We start from the raw sequence: 16335 nt of genomic DNA, 5'->3' as shown, positions 1-16335 counted from the left end.
TGCAGAATCTCACTGAGGGAAAAAAGCAAGCCTTTTGCCACCAGGATTACTATTTCTTACAGAGGACTTCAACTCCTTTGAAAACTGAGGTTTGGACTTTTCAGGAGTGACAGACTAGATCAGGCTTCAGTGGATCAAGAGGCTGAAATGTATCCCGACTCACAGCACTTTTTTTTTTTTAAGTCTGAAAAACAATCTTTCCTCCAAAGCTGCAGGAAGAGCTTAAATAAACATTTCTTCCTAAAAGCCTTCAACTTTGGTTAACCAGATACTCTCCAGCCAGTTGACTCATGGCTTGATTTCCTCTCTCCTGCAACGCCCTTCAAATTCCACCTATTCCCCTTTACTCTCAACTACCCCTCCTCATTCATCCTCAACATCTCATGTCAGAGAGCTACAGTTACTAGTACAGCAGTATGGATCAGTCCCACTAAGAAGTGTTACTACAGCATACTATTTTTCAAGCCTCATAGAGCTCCAGTCTATGTTCCTCATATTGCAGCTTGTACTGGCATTTAATCCCCTGTTGACTGTTTTCAAACTTAAACAAAAGCACTCAAGCCAATTTATTTTAATTTAGAAGCTAGTTACTTTAGACTATGTTTTAAATTCATGCTGACATGCTGTCTCCTCCCTAGGATAAACATATAGCTTCACAGCCCTATTGTCCCAAGAACAAGGAAAGCTCTGCTCCATGAAAACTTTCTTATGCAGCAGGCTCACCGCATCAACCTTTGAGTCCGGCACCTCTGCTTTTAACTGCATCACATGCTCATCACATGCTGATGTTGCTTAGGTAGCAGCCCTCTTGAGTTGTACAGTCTTCCCATTCCTGCATACACACACACTGTACCACCACCTCAATTTTATCACTGATATGCTTGCTCACTACACCCTTTTTCTGTACAACAGTCCAGATTAAAACGCCCACTAAACTAGTAAGAGAACTCAGTTCCTGAAAAGCATGGATCATTTTACAGAATCTTTACACAAGCTGCCCAGTTAACACTTCCAAGACAGACTCTTAACCTGGATGGGCTGTAGCTAGACCAGGGCAAAACTGCAAACTAAGTTCAGTTGAGCTGCTTGTTCAAGTTACATGAGTATAGCCAGTACCACCCACCCTTTACCTGCACCATCAAAAAGTAGTCAGCTCACCACAATGGCAGGAGCCTCCAACCTAAAAGCCAGAAGAAAGTGTGGGAGGAATAAGCAAGGTAAATCCAGTAGGGAGCAAGCAGGCACAAAAGCATTCATGCAATAGTAGTAGAGTGGTATTCAGTGATATTCTGCTAGTTTCTACTCTAAGAGTCAGTCCCTTCTTAGATGATTTATTCACACCAGTTAGATGATTAAGAGTCCTGGAGGTCACAAGCAGCAATTTAATTACCAACAGACAAGCCCTTGTCTAGGACAGCCTGGAGAATTTCAGAACGCTGCACCAGTGAGGTTCTTTAAACTAGTATAATCCCCTTCTTGCTTATTTTGAGGACATGTTAAATGTTTCAGTATGGATACTGCTGAAGAGCCTTATGATCAAATTTAAAACAAATCTTGGAAGAAGCTAAGGTTTGCAAGATTCTTTCTTAAGATGGAGCTTTAAATTAGCCATCCAGCTCCAAAAACTTGGTGTTTGCTGTTCTGTTGTAACAAGTTAACAGCACAAGCTAAAGGGAGACACCAACAACAGTTTAATATCTATACCATCATAATACTTATTATTTCATTCCACAGGTGCAAAGACTTGAGGAGAGAAAAGTTAACTGCTCCTGTCCCACTCAACAAGCTTACTTAAGAGTTATAGCTATCTGACAGGCTAGAAGTTGTCTTATTCTCACTGTGAGGCAGAAAAATTGTCACATCACAGAAAGGGATCCAACTTCAAAACAGCCAGTCTAAGACACACAGGCCCTACATCTAGAACCTGCCCAGAGCACACAGGAATTTGTAGCACTGCAGGAAAGTGAGCCAGGAGAGACTGAAGGAGTGGTCACTGCCAATAACAATGGAAGAAGAGATTTAACAGATTTTATTTAGTAAGAAAATTTAAGAGACTTACTCAAATCCTCATCTACTAGAAGCAAGCAATGATGGGTAGACAATGGGTTTGTTTGGGTTTTTTTAAATTATTATTGTTTGTACCATGCATGTGCCAGGAAAGCACACCCAATTCAGAAAGTAAGTTTACTTTCTATACACGGCATTCTACCAATGTTTACTCAAAAAAACCCCCAACTTATTAGTTAAATCACATAGAAGCATTGAGTTTCAGAATATCCAGCTCAAATCTAGCACATCTGAGGCTAAAAAAAATGAGAAGATAGTAGTGTGGAGCATAGCTGCCCATGATGTTCCCCATCCAAAGTCTCATTATACAAGCAAAACTACTGCTAGTATCATCTAACAGTTACTACTAGATATTATTCAGCAAAAGTAACTACCTACATATCCCTGCAGCTTGCTTCCCTATGTAAATTTCTTCTGCAGTTTGAAGCACTGTATTACCTTCCTTCCAGTCCTTGCCCAGTATTTATGTTTGCATTATAAAACACAGCTGAGGTAGAATGCAATAATAGGCAGTTATAGTATGCATTTGCGTGTGCAGAGTAATCCTTGTATGGAGATAGCTCCAGGTCCTTCGCACAGGCAGGTTAGAAGTTTCACACTAATCCAAAAGCTGATTAGTATTTTATATTTGGTGGCAACTGAAGACATAACGAGAGTCACAGGTAGTGATAGTGCTAGATGCTGTACAGGCATGAAAGCTGAAAATAAGCCTCAGTTGTAAAAAAAAAAAAAACACACAAGCTTGGTGCTGCTATACAAGATGAGAACTTTCTTCAAAATTCTTCACGCTCAAGTGCATTTGTACAGAGCTTCATATATATTGTGATTTACATGACAGGATTATGCTGCAAGAATGCAAAATTCATATAACAGCACTTTGTTTTCAGCTCCACAACCACTTCTGTCAGAGATCTGAGAGAACAGAAGGGGTGAGAAGACTGACAGCAGAAGCAGAGAGCTTTTTGCCTTGACACCTTGCCCTGTAACAGACAAGCTGTGGGGGAAAGAAGCAGAGGGAAATAAAGTACTCAAGTTGGGAGTGTCTTACTTGAATAGCCTGTCGTCCTTGCTGAGCATCTGCCAGGAGCTGAATAGTGAGAGTCCTGGAGTCCTGGAGGGCATCTTGGAGGTAGATAAAGCTGTGACCCACGTGTCGGCCCATGGTACATTCCCGACATATGGGGACAGAACAGGTATCACAGTAGAAATGCAGTACCTAGAAGAAAAAAATAATCTGTATCACTATCTAATGAAGAATTAAAGATAAAGTAATGCCAGGATGAAAAAAATTCAACAGCTCTACTACAAAGGAGATGGCTAGAGGCAGTAGCAATAGGCAAAGACTTCACAATAGTTTCTCCACAGAGGAAGAGCTATCCCTCCCAGTAAGCTCCAAATCATACTCTAGCAGTTAGATGGAAGTGTCATTGTTCTCTTTGCAATACAATACTAGGAAGAGTGTCCACATCAGCTCCTCTTAAGAGCGGAAGCCATCTGCCAACACTTGCAAGTTGGAGATGTCATCTATGGCAAGTTTCAGGTGAAGACTTTTCCTGCATACACAAACACCACATTCTCTTAAGTAGGTCATTTAATAATCACTGCACTGGAGAACTGCGGCACCAGCACACCCACCTCCCAGAAGAGGAAAACAAAGTATGCATGCCCAAGAACCATCCTCTATTTTTTCAAAATATGCAAATCCCTTATGTTCAGGGTAGTGACAATATTAGGCAAGACTCCCTTCTGCCACTCCCAACAGCACAGCAAACAAATCCTTGCTATGACAGTGTTTCTATGCTAGTGATACTTACAGATGCTTGAGTTGGAGAACAAGACTGGAACATTAGCATGCCCATCAGAGCATCTGCATGCTACAGTGAACTGTGGGTAACCACTAAAACCCTATTCTATTCACAAAGCACTTAAAAACCCTATATTCAAATCACAATGAAAGTCTTACACGAGATGTTAGCCTAGGAAGTTGTATCCATTCATCAGCCATAATTGTTCCCATTCCACCCAGTAGGGGGAAGCAGCACACAGAAATAGCATCTTCCATGGAAGTGTGTTTTCTTAGAGGCAAGCAGGAATCAGCTGTCTTGTTTTCAAAGATGCAAGTGAAGGAGCACAACATTTCAACACAAGAAAGTTCTGTATTCAAAGTCTTGCTCTTCGCTATATACACTATTTTTGTTAGAGTGTCATGTTAGAAAATCTAGATTACCATGAAAGAGTCAAAAGTCTACTATACAATGGCAAACAAGGTTTCATAGTACAAACAATTTTTACATCACCAGCTATTTGAAATCTACCTCAGAAAGGAGCAGAACAAAGACTGGACAAGTGTTTGATATGCCTGTCTTCTCACAGCTGTCATCCAGCCACTCCCGATTCCAGCTAACAGTTCATGGTATGGTGCATAACATCCCCCTTTCTCTTCTCCCTCAAAAGGAAGGGGGAGAACAGGACAGGTGATTCCCTCAGATTGCCTGTGCTGCATAAAGTGACATTTTAAGCTCCTATAAGCACAACAGCTGAAGTGGTATATGGATTAATTTCTCAAAGGGGTATGTGTGTGTTTGTGCACACATGTCAGATTTTACTAAAATCCTTTTTTTTTTTTTTTTTTAAGTTAAGTTTTGCTGTAGGGAAACTGGAACAGACTGTTAATGTTTTGCTTCTGTTCAAATACTAAACCCTCAAGCAGTGTCTCAGATCCTCCGTCTTTCGTAAGTAAAAAGCTGCCTTGGCTCTCAAATGTGTTATTCAAATGCATCATCTTCCTCAACTAGAGGGTTCCTTGTCTTTACGCTGTGGTTATCTAAATCTGTATACAATGTTCACTTGCTCATGCAGTTCTGTAATTTTACTGTTGAAATTACAGGGAATGTTTATTACATGTTGCTGAATGACTCCACTTAAACAACTGAGAAGTTGAGAGAGAATGAAAACCAAGACAGGGTATCAAGTTAAGTCATATGAATCCGATATACTTTAAAAACATACAGCAGGGATTTGGGGCCTCAATCAAGCACAGCAGCTGAAAGGAAAATGGTGACCATATGAACAGAAGTTCAGAAGCAAGTTAAATCTGTTATTAGTCCTCCAAAATAGTCAACACCAGAAGCAAAAGCTTGGTAAAACACCACAGATTAGTCCTGTCACCCAAGCACCCCTGCTGTAAGGTAACAGCATCCAGTGGTAAAGAGGCATCCAGCCGTTCAAACCAAAGAGAAACTAAATTTAAGCTGTTCAGTTGCCTCTTGCCACCCACCAAACATGGTGGAAAACATCACTCTAGAATTTAGAATTAAGAGAGACAAGAGCCATAATCTCACTTCAGAAATGTGCAGATTACATTGGAGATGGCAGGGGAAAAGTCTTTTGGGTAAACACTACAAAGCCATTGATAAAACTCATATTTGTTTCTTTGTAAACAAAATGGTGAAAACAACCTAGATTTAAAGTCTGAGAGCAAAAGAGTTAACAGGCTTCGGTGAACAGAAAGGGAGGAAGTAGACAGTGATGGACCAATCTCCATCATTACACTGTTATTTAAAACAGTTACCTTAAATACACATGAGAATGCACAAATGCATAATCCCTGCTGCTCTCAGTGTGGAAGGGAGCTAGTCACCAGAAGTGAAGTGGAAGAGTCAGCCAGCTTCAAGAAGCACTAGGAACCCCCCAGAAACTCCTTTTTGGACACGAAGACTGCAACAGAAACCCCAATTTGGTAGAGGTCCACGAAGGGCAATTCTCCTTCTGTGGTCAATCTCACATACTCACTGTCAGGAACACCCAACAGGCTGTACATCAGCTCTGCCAAGCACCAGGACTACACTCCCAGAGAATTAAACTGGAAGGTACCCAGCTGTGCAGGGTGCAACAGCAAAGGGAATTTGTGCCAGCCAGGCTAATGGAGAGCTTGGAGCACAGCATCCAGCTTGCCTGCGCTTGCAACTACAACCAGGCATTTATTGTTAGGCTCAAGCCTGCTCACATCCCAGTCCCTAGGTCATGGCCATACAGGTCACATATTGCTAGATGAAGTTTCTGTGCCTGTTTCTAAATAGAAGGGGGAGAAAATAAACCCAAAACCTCTACTAAAACAAGCAATTCCCTGAAGAAAAAACCCTCGTATCAACAATATATTGTCCTATTGAAGTAGGACAACACAAGAGTGTGTTCTCAATGCAGATTTGATGCACTTGTAGTGTACCTAAAAGGCTGGCAGAGCCTCCCTTTCTTCCAATCTCAGCAATGTGAAAAGGCCACTCCAAATTTCTGCTGCACTGTTAATATAGCAACATACTGCTCCTTCTATGCTCATTATATGACAAATAACAAGACTGGTCTTGAAATGTGGATGGGCAGGGGTAGTGGGAAGGAAGGGAAGAGTAATACTAAATCTTCCATAACAGAGATCAGCTTATGATACTCAGCTTAAAAGAACCCAAACAAACAAAAAACCAAAAGACAAACACACAACAACAACAAAAAACAACCACCAAAAGCCCCCACAGTACTTAGAGGAAAGTCTTAAAACTACTCCTCCCCCCTCCCCCCCTTATCTGAAGAGGCAGAGATGATACAGTCAAGAGATCCATCAAGCTGTAAATTAACTACTGTCCTGTTAATTTCACTATTTTCCCAAATGTATGAAAAACTGTTTTATAAGCAAAAACCTTCAAACATGCTGTTTTTTTCCAAACTACACAAACGTTGAGAGGAAGCAAGGAAAGAGAGAAATGAGAAGAAAGCAGAGCCAGATTTATCCTTTCAAATAAATTCAGAATTGTGTAAATTGCATCTAATGAATTGTTTGTTTCTGCAGTAATTAAGTAAAAATGCAATTGTTTTTAAGATAAAAACTGGTGCCTTTACAACACCCATTTTGGTAACTATCTAGTAAGGGAAAAAAGGTTCATCAGCAAGTCTAGTAGATTTTTTTTTTTGAGAATTGCTTCACTACGTTAATTAGTATTTTAGAATTTCCCCCAAAATTAAATGGAGAAGTCAGAAGCAAGAGGGAAATAGTTTTAGAGATAGTTAAAAGTGATTTATTTTAAAATAAATCAGCTATGGGTTGATTATTTCCCAAACAGGAAATATTTCCTGAATTGGTGGCATACAATTTTAGACACAAAACAATAAAGGGAGCCTACTTCAATTTAAACGGAATCAGTGAACCATATTACAGGGCTATTCATCTTTTACAGCCACAGCAGCCCAAGAAATACAACAGCAAGGCCATAAATGTGATTGCTTCAGGAAAGGCTGTACAGTGCACCGTAAAAACATTTTACAACAGCAGGAATTCCTGGGTGTCGCTCTCCCCATTTTTTGGTCCATCTGCTTTCAAAGGGGGCAGGGGGATGGGTGGAGATGTTGTTAAACGTCCCCTGGGACTGCACAGCAATCAATCATCATCTGATGAATGGCCACTAAAGTTAAACCCTGACCCCACTCCACAATTCCCACACCAGCACTCCTCTCCTTACTGCTGACCAGCTTCCAGCGTGCCCCCCCACCTTCCAGCCCTCACCAAAGTTTCCCAAATACCAAACCCAGACAAAAGCAATGGAATGTAGTAGGCACCATGATAGAGGAAAATTCAGCAGAAACAGCAGTCGGGGAGGCTTATCCTTAACCTGTGTTTAAACAAATGTTACTTCAGCAATACTCACAGTGCCCTTCTCCTCCCAGCTTGCAAACACTCGATTTCTCTTGTTTCAGAGCACATTTAAGAGCACATATGTATGCAGTTGTCAATAAAGCACATAGAATCTAACCATGTTTAAGCATTTGTTTTCTGTCATGACATTTCAGTGTCCTGCAGTGGTTCTACTTAAGCCTACAGTGTTAAGAATTTGTACAAGGCAGCAACACATAAAGTCACATTATTTTAAAATACAAGTCTGATGCTCTAAAAGCTACCCTGTAAGCTTAACCAACAATAAAAAAAAATTATACAGACAAAACAGTAGCCTCTTGGTTTCTGCTTTTGGAAAAGTTTTGCATGGCATTTGTAAGTTAACTTAGTTTGAGTTTATGACAAAAAAAGTCATACTTAACATAGTCTAAAGTTTTCCATTACTAAAGGTGTTTTATTATCTAGTTCCCTTGACAATAACTCAAACACCAGTGGCTTTGTTAGGTAGTGTGTAAAGCTTAGATGACTATGAATTTAGTATAAGCTAATTTTCCAGTGAATTTTGGTCCTCGTCTCTCAGCACTGCGCTCTGGTTGTTTTGTGTGTCATCATGTCGCATGTGTCTGTGTCGCGTCCCATCCCCGTGTTGTGTGTGTGTCCCGAGAAAAAAGCTGCTTCCCTGCATCATGCATGCAGCAATTTTTTTTTTTTTTTAAACAGCATATAAATACACCACCCAGGATGACTGGTTCAGAGTTTGGTACAGATAATTGTTGCAAATTTAAGTGGAAAGAGGTAATATTTTTACTCTGTAGGAAGCTGGTCCTTAGTTTCCATTTTAACAGCAATTTGTGACAATTAACTTGCTTCACACCATGATCAGACTTTTAGGAACCTTAACTTCTGCACTGATACAACTTTGAAATTTAAATACAAAGACTGAAGATATGAGCAAGCCATGTGATGCACATCAGAACTACGGGCTATTTGCAAGTATACCTGAAACATTTCACTTTCAGAGATACTTAAAAACCTCATGTTTCTGTGTACCAGTTAATGATCAAATTACTCTTAGAATCTGTATTAAATCAACTTAATGCTCTGGTGTAGAAGAGGCTGTCTTAACACCAGTTTTCCTCACTGCATTCCTCACCCACTCCTCAAGTGGTAATGGGAAATGGTACACCAACTCCAGAAGGTCTCCACAGCAGGCAAGAGAGTTAATTCTCAAATTCAGGTCAATATTCTACTAATAAAATTTCTACAAGAATATGGGCACCTTGAAGCATTACAGATTTGTTACCTTCCTCTGCCACTTGGATGAACAGAGATGGGTTTTGGTCCATTCATAAGTTCATCAAGTGCAAGAGGACCATTCAGCCCTTCTGTTAAATTCAGCTTGACTTCCTTACCCCACATGGCATAATAAAAGCCCAGATAACAGATGACTTTAGACTCATACAAGTCTGTTTGTAAGAAGTAAAGCTGTAATTCCACATGTATTTTTTCCAACACTAGTGTCAATACCCTTCCTTTCCCAGATGCTCCAGTGGGTACTGTTCCTTGCTCCAGTTTCTCAGCCACACAGGTATCTCCTGGCCCAGCACACGAGGGGGAAGCAAGCTCACTTATAAAACCCCCAATCTAACCAGCACTGCTCCCAGTGTGAGCCACACACAGCGCAAGGCTGTCATTTCACTCCACAATTAAACTGACAGCCACTCTAAGAAGCAGCCCTATACCTCCTGCCTTCTTCCCCCCCTATACCTCCTGCCTTCTTCCCCCCCCCCCCCCCCCCCCGCTCCTCTGGTCTCAGTGAAGAGATTTGGGGATCTTTACAAACAGCAGAAAATTAATTTTAGAAAATGGCTTATTCAATCAGCTGACCCTGGGAGCAGAATAGCAGTAGGGCCAGTACAAGGGAGGAAGAACCCCCCACAGCTAAGGACATGGAGACATCTGATGACAACTATCTATTAAATATCAGCTGAGTGCTAAGCCACATGGTTCAGTTCTGTTACTTCGTCAGCCTCATAGCTGGACATCAGTGTAAGTCTTCTCATTGACAGTGTTCATCTCAAGTTCTAACTGGAAGAACAGTATCTTCTAACCAGAGACCAGAGTTCCGTCTGATAAGCTAAACAAGCTGTTAAACCAAGCTGACTACCATATTCTTAAAATTCTTGGTGTTTACCTTCTTCAGTCCTGCTGTGATGTCATGAAGCCAGTAAAAACAGCTGCATATTTTAGAGAGTGGTGACGTGACAACATTGGGTCAGTCAAATCATCTAGGTTAACAGCAAAGTTTTTTTTGGATGACACAGTTCCATTAATCAAGTTTAGAAAACCCAGCAAGTATTAACAGTCAGCTGGGCGTGGAGCGGAGACCATTTCAGTTGTCTTTGCCAATGCAAAAGAGCTTTTTCAAATTCAAAAGGAGACTTGGGTTAGAAGTGACAATCAAGATCCACTTCACTCTGAAGGCCACATCATCACTGCAATGGCGTGACAAGAGGCTGCAAACTGGGGCTAGGAGACAGGGGAGTCACACCTTTGACAAAGCTGGTTTAAGGATCTGCTGGCTCCAGCATACTATAAAATTGCATCCTCCGTGTTTTGAGTTAAAATCTTACAAATAAAACTTCATGTGATGACTTTAGCTCCTGGTTATAGCCACCCACCCGAAGCCCTGGAACTGCAGCATCCCAAGCATTTCTCACAGCACCACTTCTGCCAGCTGCAGTTACACCCCCCCCCATCCACCCCACACCCCCCCGTTCATCCACTCTGAATATGGAGGGAGCACTACACCACTCACCTGGAATTTGCCCAGCCTTTGAAGATTAACATCTCATCAGCTAGCTTTCTAAAACCTCTTGGGTGCAAGGTAACTTGGCCAGCTGATCTAGGGTACTACCCCTGAGACTCCTGTTACTGATTGACTGGAAAGAACATCTCACATCCACCTTAACTCATCACTCCAATTCTTTTAAATAGAGATAAGCAAGGCTTAGTATTATTCTAATGTTAATACTGAGGTGGCACGGGTATAGTTATCCCACAGCGGGCTATCATTTAATTACTGCATAACGGTAAGTCTACATTCTGCAATTTTCTTTTAAAGAAAACATTTGGGGTAAGAAAATCTGCATTTCTTTTGTTTCAAAAGTCACAGCATCTGCTTCAGCACTAAAGCAGGTAAAGTAGCCAGTCTGTGGATAGATGCAATAGTATCAGTAGCTAGTAGATTACTCAGCCAGTGATAAGTCAGCTCTTTTACAGATTTCAATAGGGGAGACCAGCCTGTGCTTCAACATGCAACTCATTAGCTGTTTTAAATGCAGCTTCTGTGCCAAATCTACATGACACGAGTAGCAGCAGGGTGGTCTTGGCACAGGGGACAGTGGGTGGATCTAAATATTCAACAGTTCAAGGAAGCAAGTAGCCTGACTGTGGAAGCAGACACTAGGGTGGGTCAGGACCCAGTTCCACTTTCAAGCCCATCTGTCCAAGTCACTGCTGTAAGTCCCTGCAAATCCTTCACTGAGCCTCCCTAACTCTTCAGCTCTCTGAAAAGCTAGTGTCTTATAGTTCTCAGCCAAAGCTTGGCCACAATTTCAGTGATGCTGTAAATCATAACGGGTTGACAATTGCTTTGCTATTGCACATGGCATTTTATTTCTTAGAGACAGCCAACAAACTTCAACATCTCTACAAACTCCTTAACGTAACACATTTTCCCTTTTCCTGCACAGATCAGCATTAGAGCTTTTGAAATTTTCCCTTCTATGCACAGGAAGGATTAGAATGGGAGTCAGGGTACACTCGAGGCTCCTGCGTCCTCCCTCTGTGACTAACATCAGTATATGCCTCGCCTCTCAAAATCTATATTCCTCAACTCCATCCTGTTCCTACACCACTGCAGAGAACACTACCTCCATTCCAGTCCTTGGCAACTCTTGACCTTTGCATGGAAAGCTGATGGCAAGGATGCTATTATATGCCTTGCAAACAAATAGCTAGAAAACGTTTTTGTCTCTTAGTGTACTGGAAGCAAACCTTATTCCTTTCGATTTGATGGGGGAAGGAAGCAGAAAGAGAAACAAACCCTGAAGTTCCCGGATTTCACTCAAGGGCCAGCAAGTCCTCATGCCAAAGCCAAGCCAATTGTGAAGCAACATCTGAAGCTGATGGGCTGAGCGCAGTTTGCCAGAGTAGTTTCCTGATCCCAGCACAAACAGGTCTTTTGTAGGATTAATTTTCTTACTGAGCTAGTCTGTAGTCAAACCACCACTACCTAAGAAAATTTACTTTGGTGCAACAGATTCCCATTAATATTTTTAGAAGGCTTCTCTGGGGGGTCAGAAAGCCTATCAGGCTAGACATCTTAAATTCATAATGCTCAATTGTTAGAAAAAAATTAGTATGAGGATAAAGAACACATTTATCCAGAGAAACTGTGGCTTTACTTATTTTAACTCTGTGATAGGTTCTACCTCAGTTTTTTGTTTCGTGTGGGGTTTTTGGGTTAGTGGTTCTTTGTAGTTTTTTTTCCCTTTTGTTTTAAGCAGTACTAGAAATCTTAGGTTCAGAAAAATATTCTTTAGAACACGAGTTTGCACTTATTCTTTCACATAGTGTAATGCTTGAATTCCGTCATCTAGTACTTACTTGTAACAAGAAAAAAGATTGAAAGTGCACATTTGAAAACTCCCACAGTTTAACCACCACATGAATTTAACCTGCAATTCAAACTGCAGTAGCTAGAAAATACTAGAAAACCAAGTACTAGAAAACTAAGCAATTATGAATTCTGAGCCCACTTTGCAGCTTTATTGTCTAGTTGTTCCCCCTTGCTTGTGTGGCCTTACTGCCAGTAACAGGGGAAGAGCACAAGAATCCACAATCAAAATAACTAGTAGAGAACAGTGCTCAAAAGTAATAAATTTCAGATAAAGCCATTTTTATATGGAAGTACCATTAATATAAAGCCAGAAGTATGAGATAGCGCAGCCACCTTAATTTCTGTCTTCAAGTGCATACTCTATTTGGGTGAGGTTTGTCTCTGTACCAATTATTTGTTTAAAATAATTTTAAAACATTACATAATCTCTACAGAATTAAAAAGCACGTTTTCATACCTTTTTTAAAAAAAGGAAGATTTGTGTTAGGATGAAGGAAAAAAAATATTAACTTTTAGACTAACAAATCTTAAAGCCCTTTTAACAAAGAGAGTTGTTAACATACATTTAGCAAAATGAAGCAATTGAGATTCCTAACGCCACCACTACTAGACTCTTGGTAATTCCAGTTTGTGTAATAGCTTGGTAGGCAAATCAGTCCACATACTTGTACAAGACACTGTCCCAGTCATTCCCCCCACCATTTCCAATATCAGCTCTTCAACAAAGATTTACCTGGTATTATGCAAGCTAATATCACTACAGTGATAGCAATTACTGAGGGGGGATTAGGCTGCTTGCAATGACTCCTTGTGGCAAGACTTGCATATACAAAAAAATTAAATACTTCTATCGGTTTAAGTTTAGAAACAGTACCATAGCGATCTTATGGCAGTTTAAAGTACATGGAGTAAAAACAAAGAACAGTAATATAAATTTATACATTAGGGCATAAGCTGATCACCTGGGATATTACAGGAAAGAATTCCTCCTTCCTCACACATTTTCTCAGTGGGAAACTGCCCAGTTGGCCAAGTGTGTGAGGCAGACAGGGGAGAGGGAAGAAAGTGTCATCCTTCTCTCCTCTCCTTCTCTCACCACCCCAGCATTAGGCGTTGGCTGCTACTGCAGCCTGGATGTCTGATGGGAACAGCGCAGTTCTGCTGTTCCTCCCACTTCTGCCTTGCACCTCTTCTGTCTTCAGAGCAGAGCTGTAACAGGAGCAGCCATGGTACTGAACCCCCACAGCAGGAGCTGTTAATTTTTTTTCCTTCTTTAATTGTGAAACAATCCATGCCTATTAAACAAGTCCAGTTACCACCAGTGCCATATGCACATCAAACCCAGGTCAAAGTGAATATGACCAACTATAGCCTTTTATTAGGAAATACAGGCAAGCCGGTTGTCTGGGAAAACTGACATATAAACCCATTCCAAGTGTTTTATACTGCAATGTTTTTAGTTACTGCTTATGTGGAACAGGTTTTGTGGAAAGCACAAAGGCAGCACTGAATTGGCCCACTCTGTTCTTTGCCTTCCCTGCTCCTCTTGCCTTATTCTGTCCCAAACACTGTTTTTACAACAACTATACACCCACACACCAAGTCCTTACAGAATAAGGCCTTTGAAGGAACTTCTCTTCAGTGAGATCCAAAAATGGCCAACATGAACATTTGGAAGGTATCTTTTCAATAAGCATTCAAGTTCTCCCTCTATACCATCATCCTCTCAAATGCTCACACACTAAAAATATGCAAGTGTAAAAATTTTACTAGCTTAAGTACACATGTTTCAGAGCAGGAAGAAAAATTACGACATGTTGAGGTTTTGGTTGGGATTCCTCATAAACGAGGAATCTTAATTAAGCAAAAAACAAATTTGGATTGCATTGAAAGAAAAAAAAAATTGGTTTGCTCCAGACCCAGGCAGTAGTTTCTAAAAGCATATTATATATACACTGTATCAGGGCTCCTCAGCTAACACCATCAAATTGTACCATCCACATCAAAAATAATCATTATCTGCTCCCAGCATAAGACTTGGCACATACACCAGAGTATCTTATTCAGAGAAACAATGCTGTCCTTGAGGATCAAAGCTTTGCTGCCTGTACTAGAATGCCAGACTACATTTGTCAGATGAATACGCTTGTTACAATTCCTCTTAATTTTAAGGAGGATTACACAGTCACATTTTATGAAAGACTCCTCATGCAAGTGTTATCCTATGGGTGCTAGTGCACTATTACTTCCAACTGAACTCTAGTATTTAATGTTTGTTTTGGAAGACCTAGCTGTCTTAACAGCCACAGGGCATTTCAATAATCATATAACAAACATTACTGCAGGTTACTCTTTAATCCCTTGCAAGTGAATGAGTAAATTCTTGTCCATCTATCATATAATGACACAGCTCTGCAGTTACTGCCAAAAAGGTACTGTAAATCATAAAAGAAAAATATCTAAGAATAAGGAGATCTGTTACAGGAAGTCAGAAGTGTTTACTCAGAATAATTTTTCTCCATCACTATAGAACAGTAAGAACAACAGATAAACCTTTGTTTACAAGCCATTAACACAAGTTAGAGACATTTTTATTTCCATCTGAAGATTTAGGACAAGTCCTGATGGACAATTATAAGTATGTCTTCATATATCTCTAGCTGTTTGCCTCTCTGGCAACAGAGCAGAAGCAAGACCTCAGAAGTATCAGAACTCCAAATTAATCACTTACTTGCCCCACACTTATTTCCAGATTGGTGAAACACAAGTACAAGCAAGTTTAAAGCCTATGTTTTCCCCCCGACAAAGTGGTGGGGTTTTTGTATCTTCTCTCCCCCCAGCCCCAAAACTTTCTGCCTGTCAGATTCAAGTGCTGCACAGTGTCCTCCTACTATAATAGCCCTTTTCCTCATGGAGAGGACTTAAGATTTCCCACCTCTCCCAAATTCAAAAGGAAAGCAGAGATACGCATTCCTAGATTAATATTCAATTAAGTGAATTAAAACTGAAGGAGAGCAGAATGACTGTTCCTTCAACCTGCAGTGTAGATTTGAGGTACTTACAGACAATTAATAAGAAACACTAATAATTGCACTTTGTCATTTTGCCATAGACACCATTATTGAGTAGTAGGTTCAGTTTTGGGAGAATGAAGACAATCTTCCATCCCAGTCAAGGTTTAAGTCATGATTGATACACACATTCTATATTTAACCCATTTCATGGGGCTCCCATGGGTCAAGTATATATATAGTGTATGTATTCATACTGCCACCAAATACATTCTGTTGTAGGGCGTTATAGTTTTGGTCTAACCAAACTACAGTGGTTCGGTGCCACCCTGTCATGCTTCAGTGACATATTTCAAGGACCTTTTAAGAATTTGAAAGCATTTTTAATTTTAAAATGCTTAAATAATTTGAATCCTTCAGTGAAAGCACCAGCCTTTTCAATAGCAGCATCAACCATTCCACATAACACTAGCTTTAGATTGCTTCTGTATTGTGCAGGCAAGGTAGCCTGACCCTAAACTTTAACTGTAGCCTTGTTTGAGCTTTAAATCAGGATAAATGTAAATATAGAAGGCTTGCTCAATCATCAGTGAAGGGAAGAAAAGCTATCCAGGCTGAACTAGAGGGGGAGAGTCAAATGTGACTCACTTTACCCAAGGAAGAAGGGATGGCTAAGAATGTTAAATCCTTGCCCAGTTCTTGAAGAGAAAAATACGCACTAGTCTTACTACCAAAAAAAGGCTATTCTACGATAAAATCTGCATTGTCTTGTTATATATAATACAATTCTAAGGAAGAGACCATTTTTACAGTGAAAGCATGTGAAAGTGCACCATGAACATCTACACTAGAAACACGCTATTTCTGACAAGCACCGGCAGGAGTTTGACTGCAGCTTGGGTACACCAATTCAC

General features: G+C 40.5%; 1 protein-coding gene across 2 annotated transcripts in view; it reads right to left on the bottom strand.

The window, feature by feature from the left end:
* TRIM71 (tripartite motif containing 71) overlaps window positions 1-16335 on the bottom strand; it is a 63607-nt gene that overhangs the window by 17416 nt on the left and 29856 nt on the right. For both annotated transcript variants that reach the window (XM_072853913.1, XM_072853912.1), the window contains one exon: window positions 3116-3283. In XM_072853913.1, the coding sequence (XP_072710014.1) occupies window positions 3116-3283 (168 nt within the window). The remainder of the gene's footprint in view (window positions 1-3115; window positions 3284-16335) is intronic.

Source organism: Ciconia boyciana, chromosome 2 (assembly GCF_034638445.1).
Source record: "Ciconia boyciana chromosome 2, ASM3463844v1, whole genome shotgun sequence".
NCBI classification, from domain to species: Eukaryota; Metazoa; Chordata; class Aves; order Ciconiiformes; family Ciconiidae; genus Ciconia; species Ciconia boyciana.
This window is presented reverse-complemented; position numbering and strand designations above follow the sequence as displayed.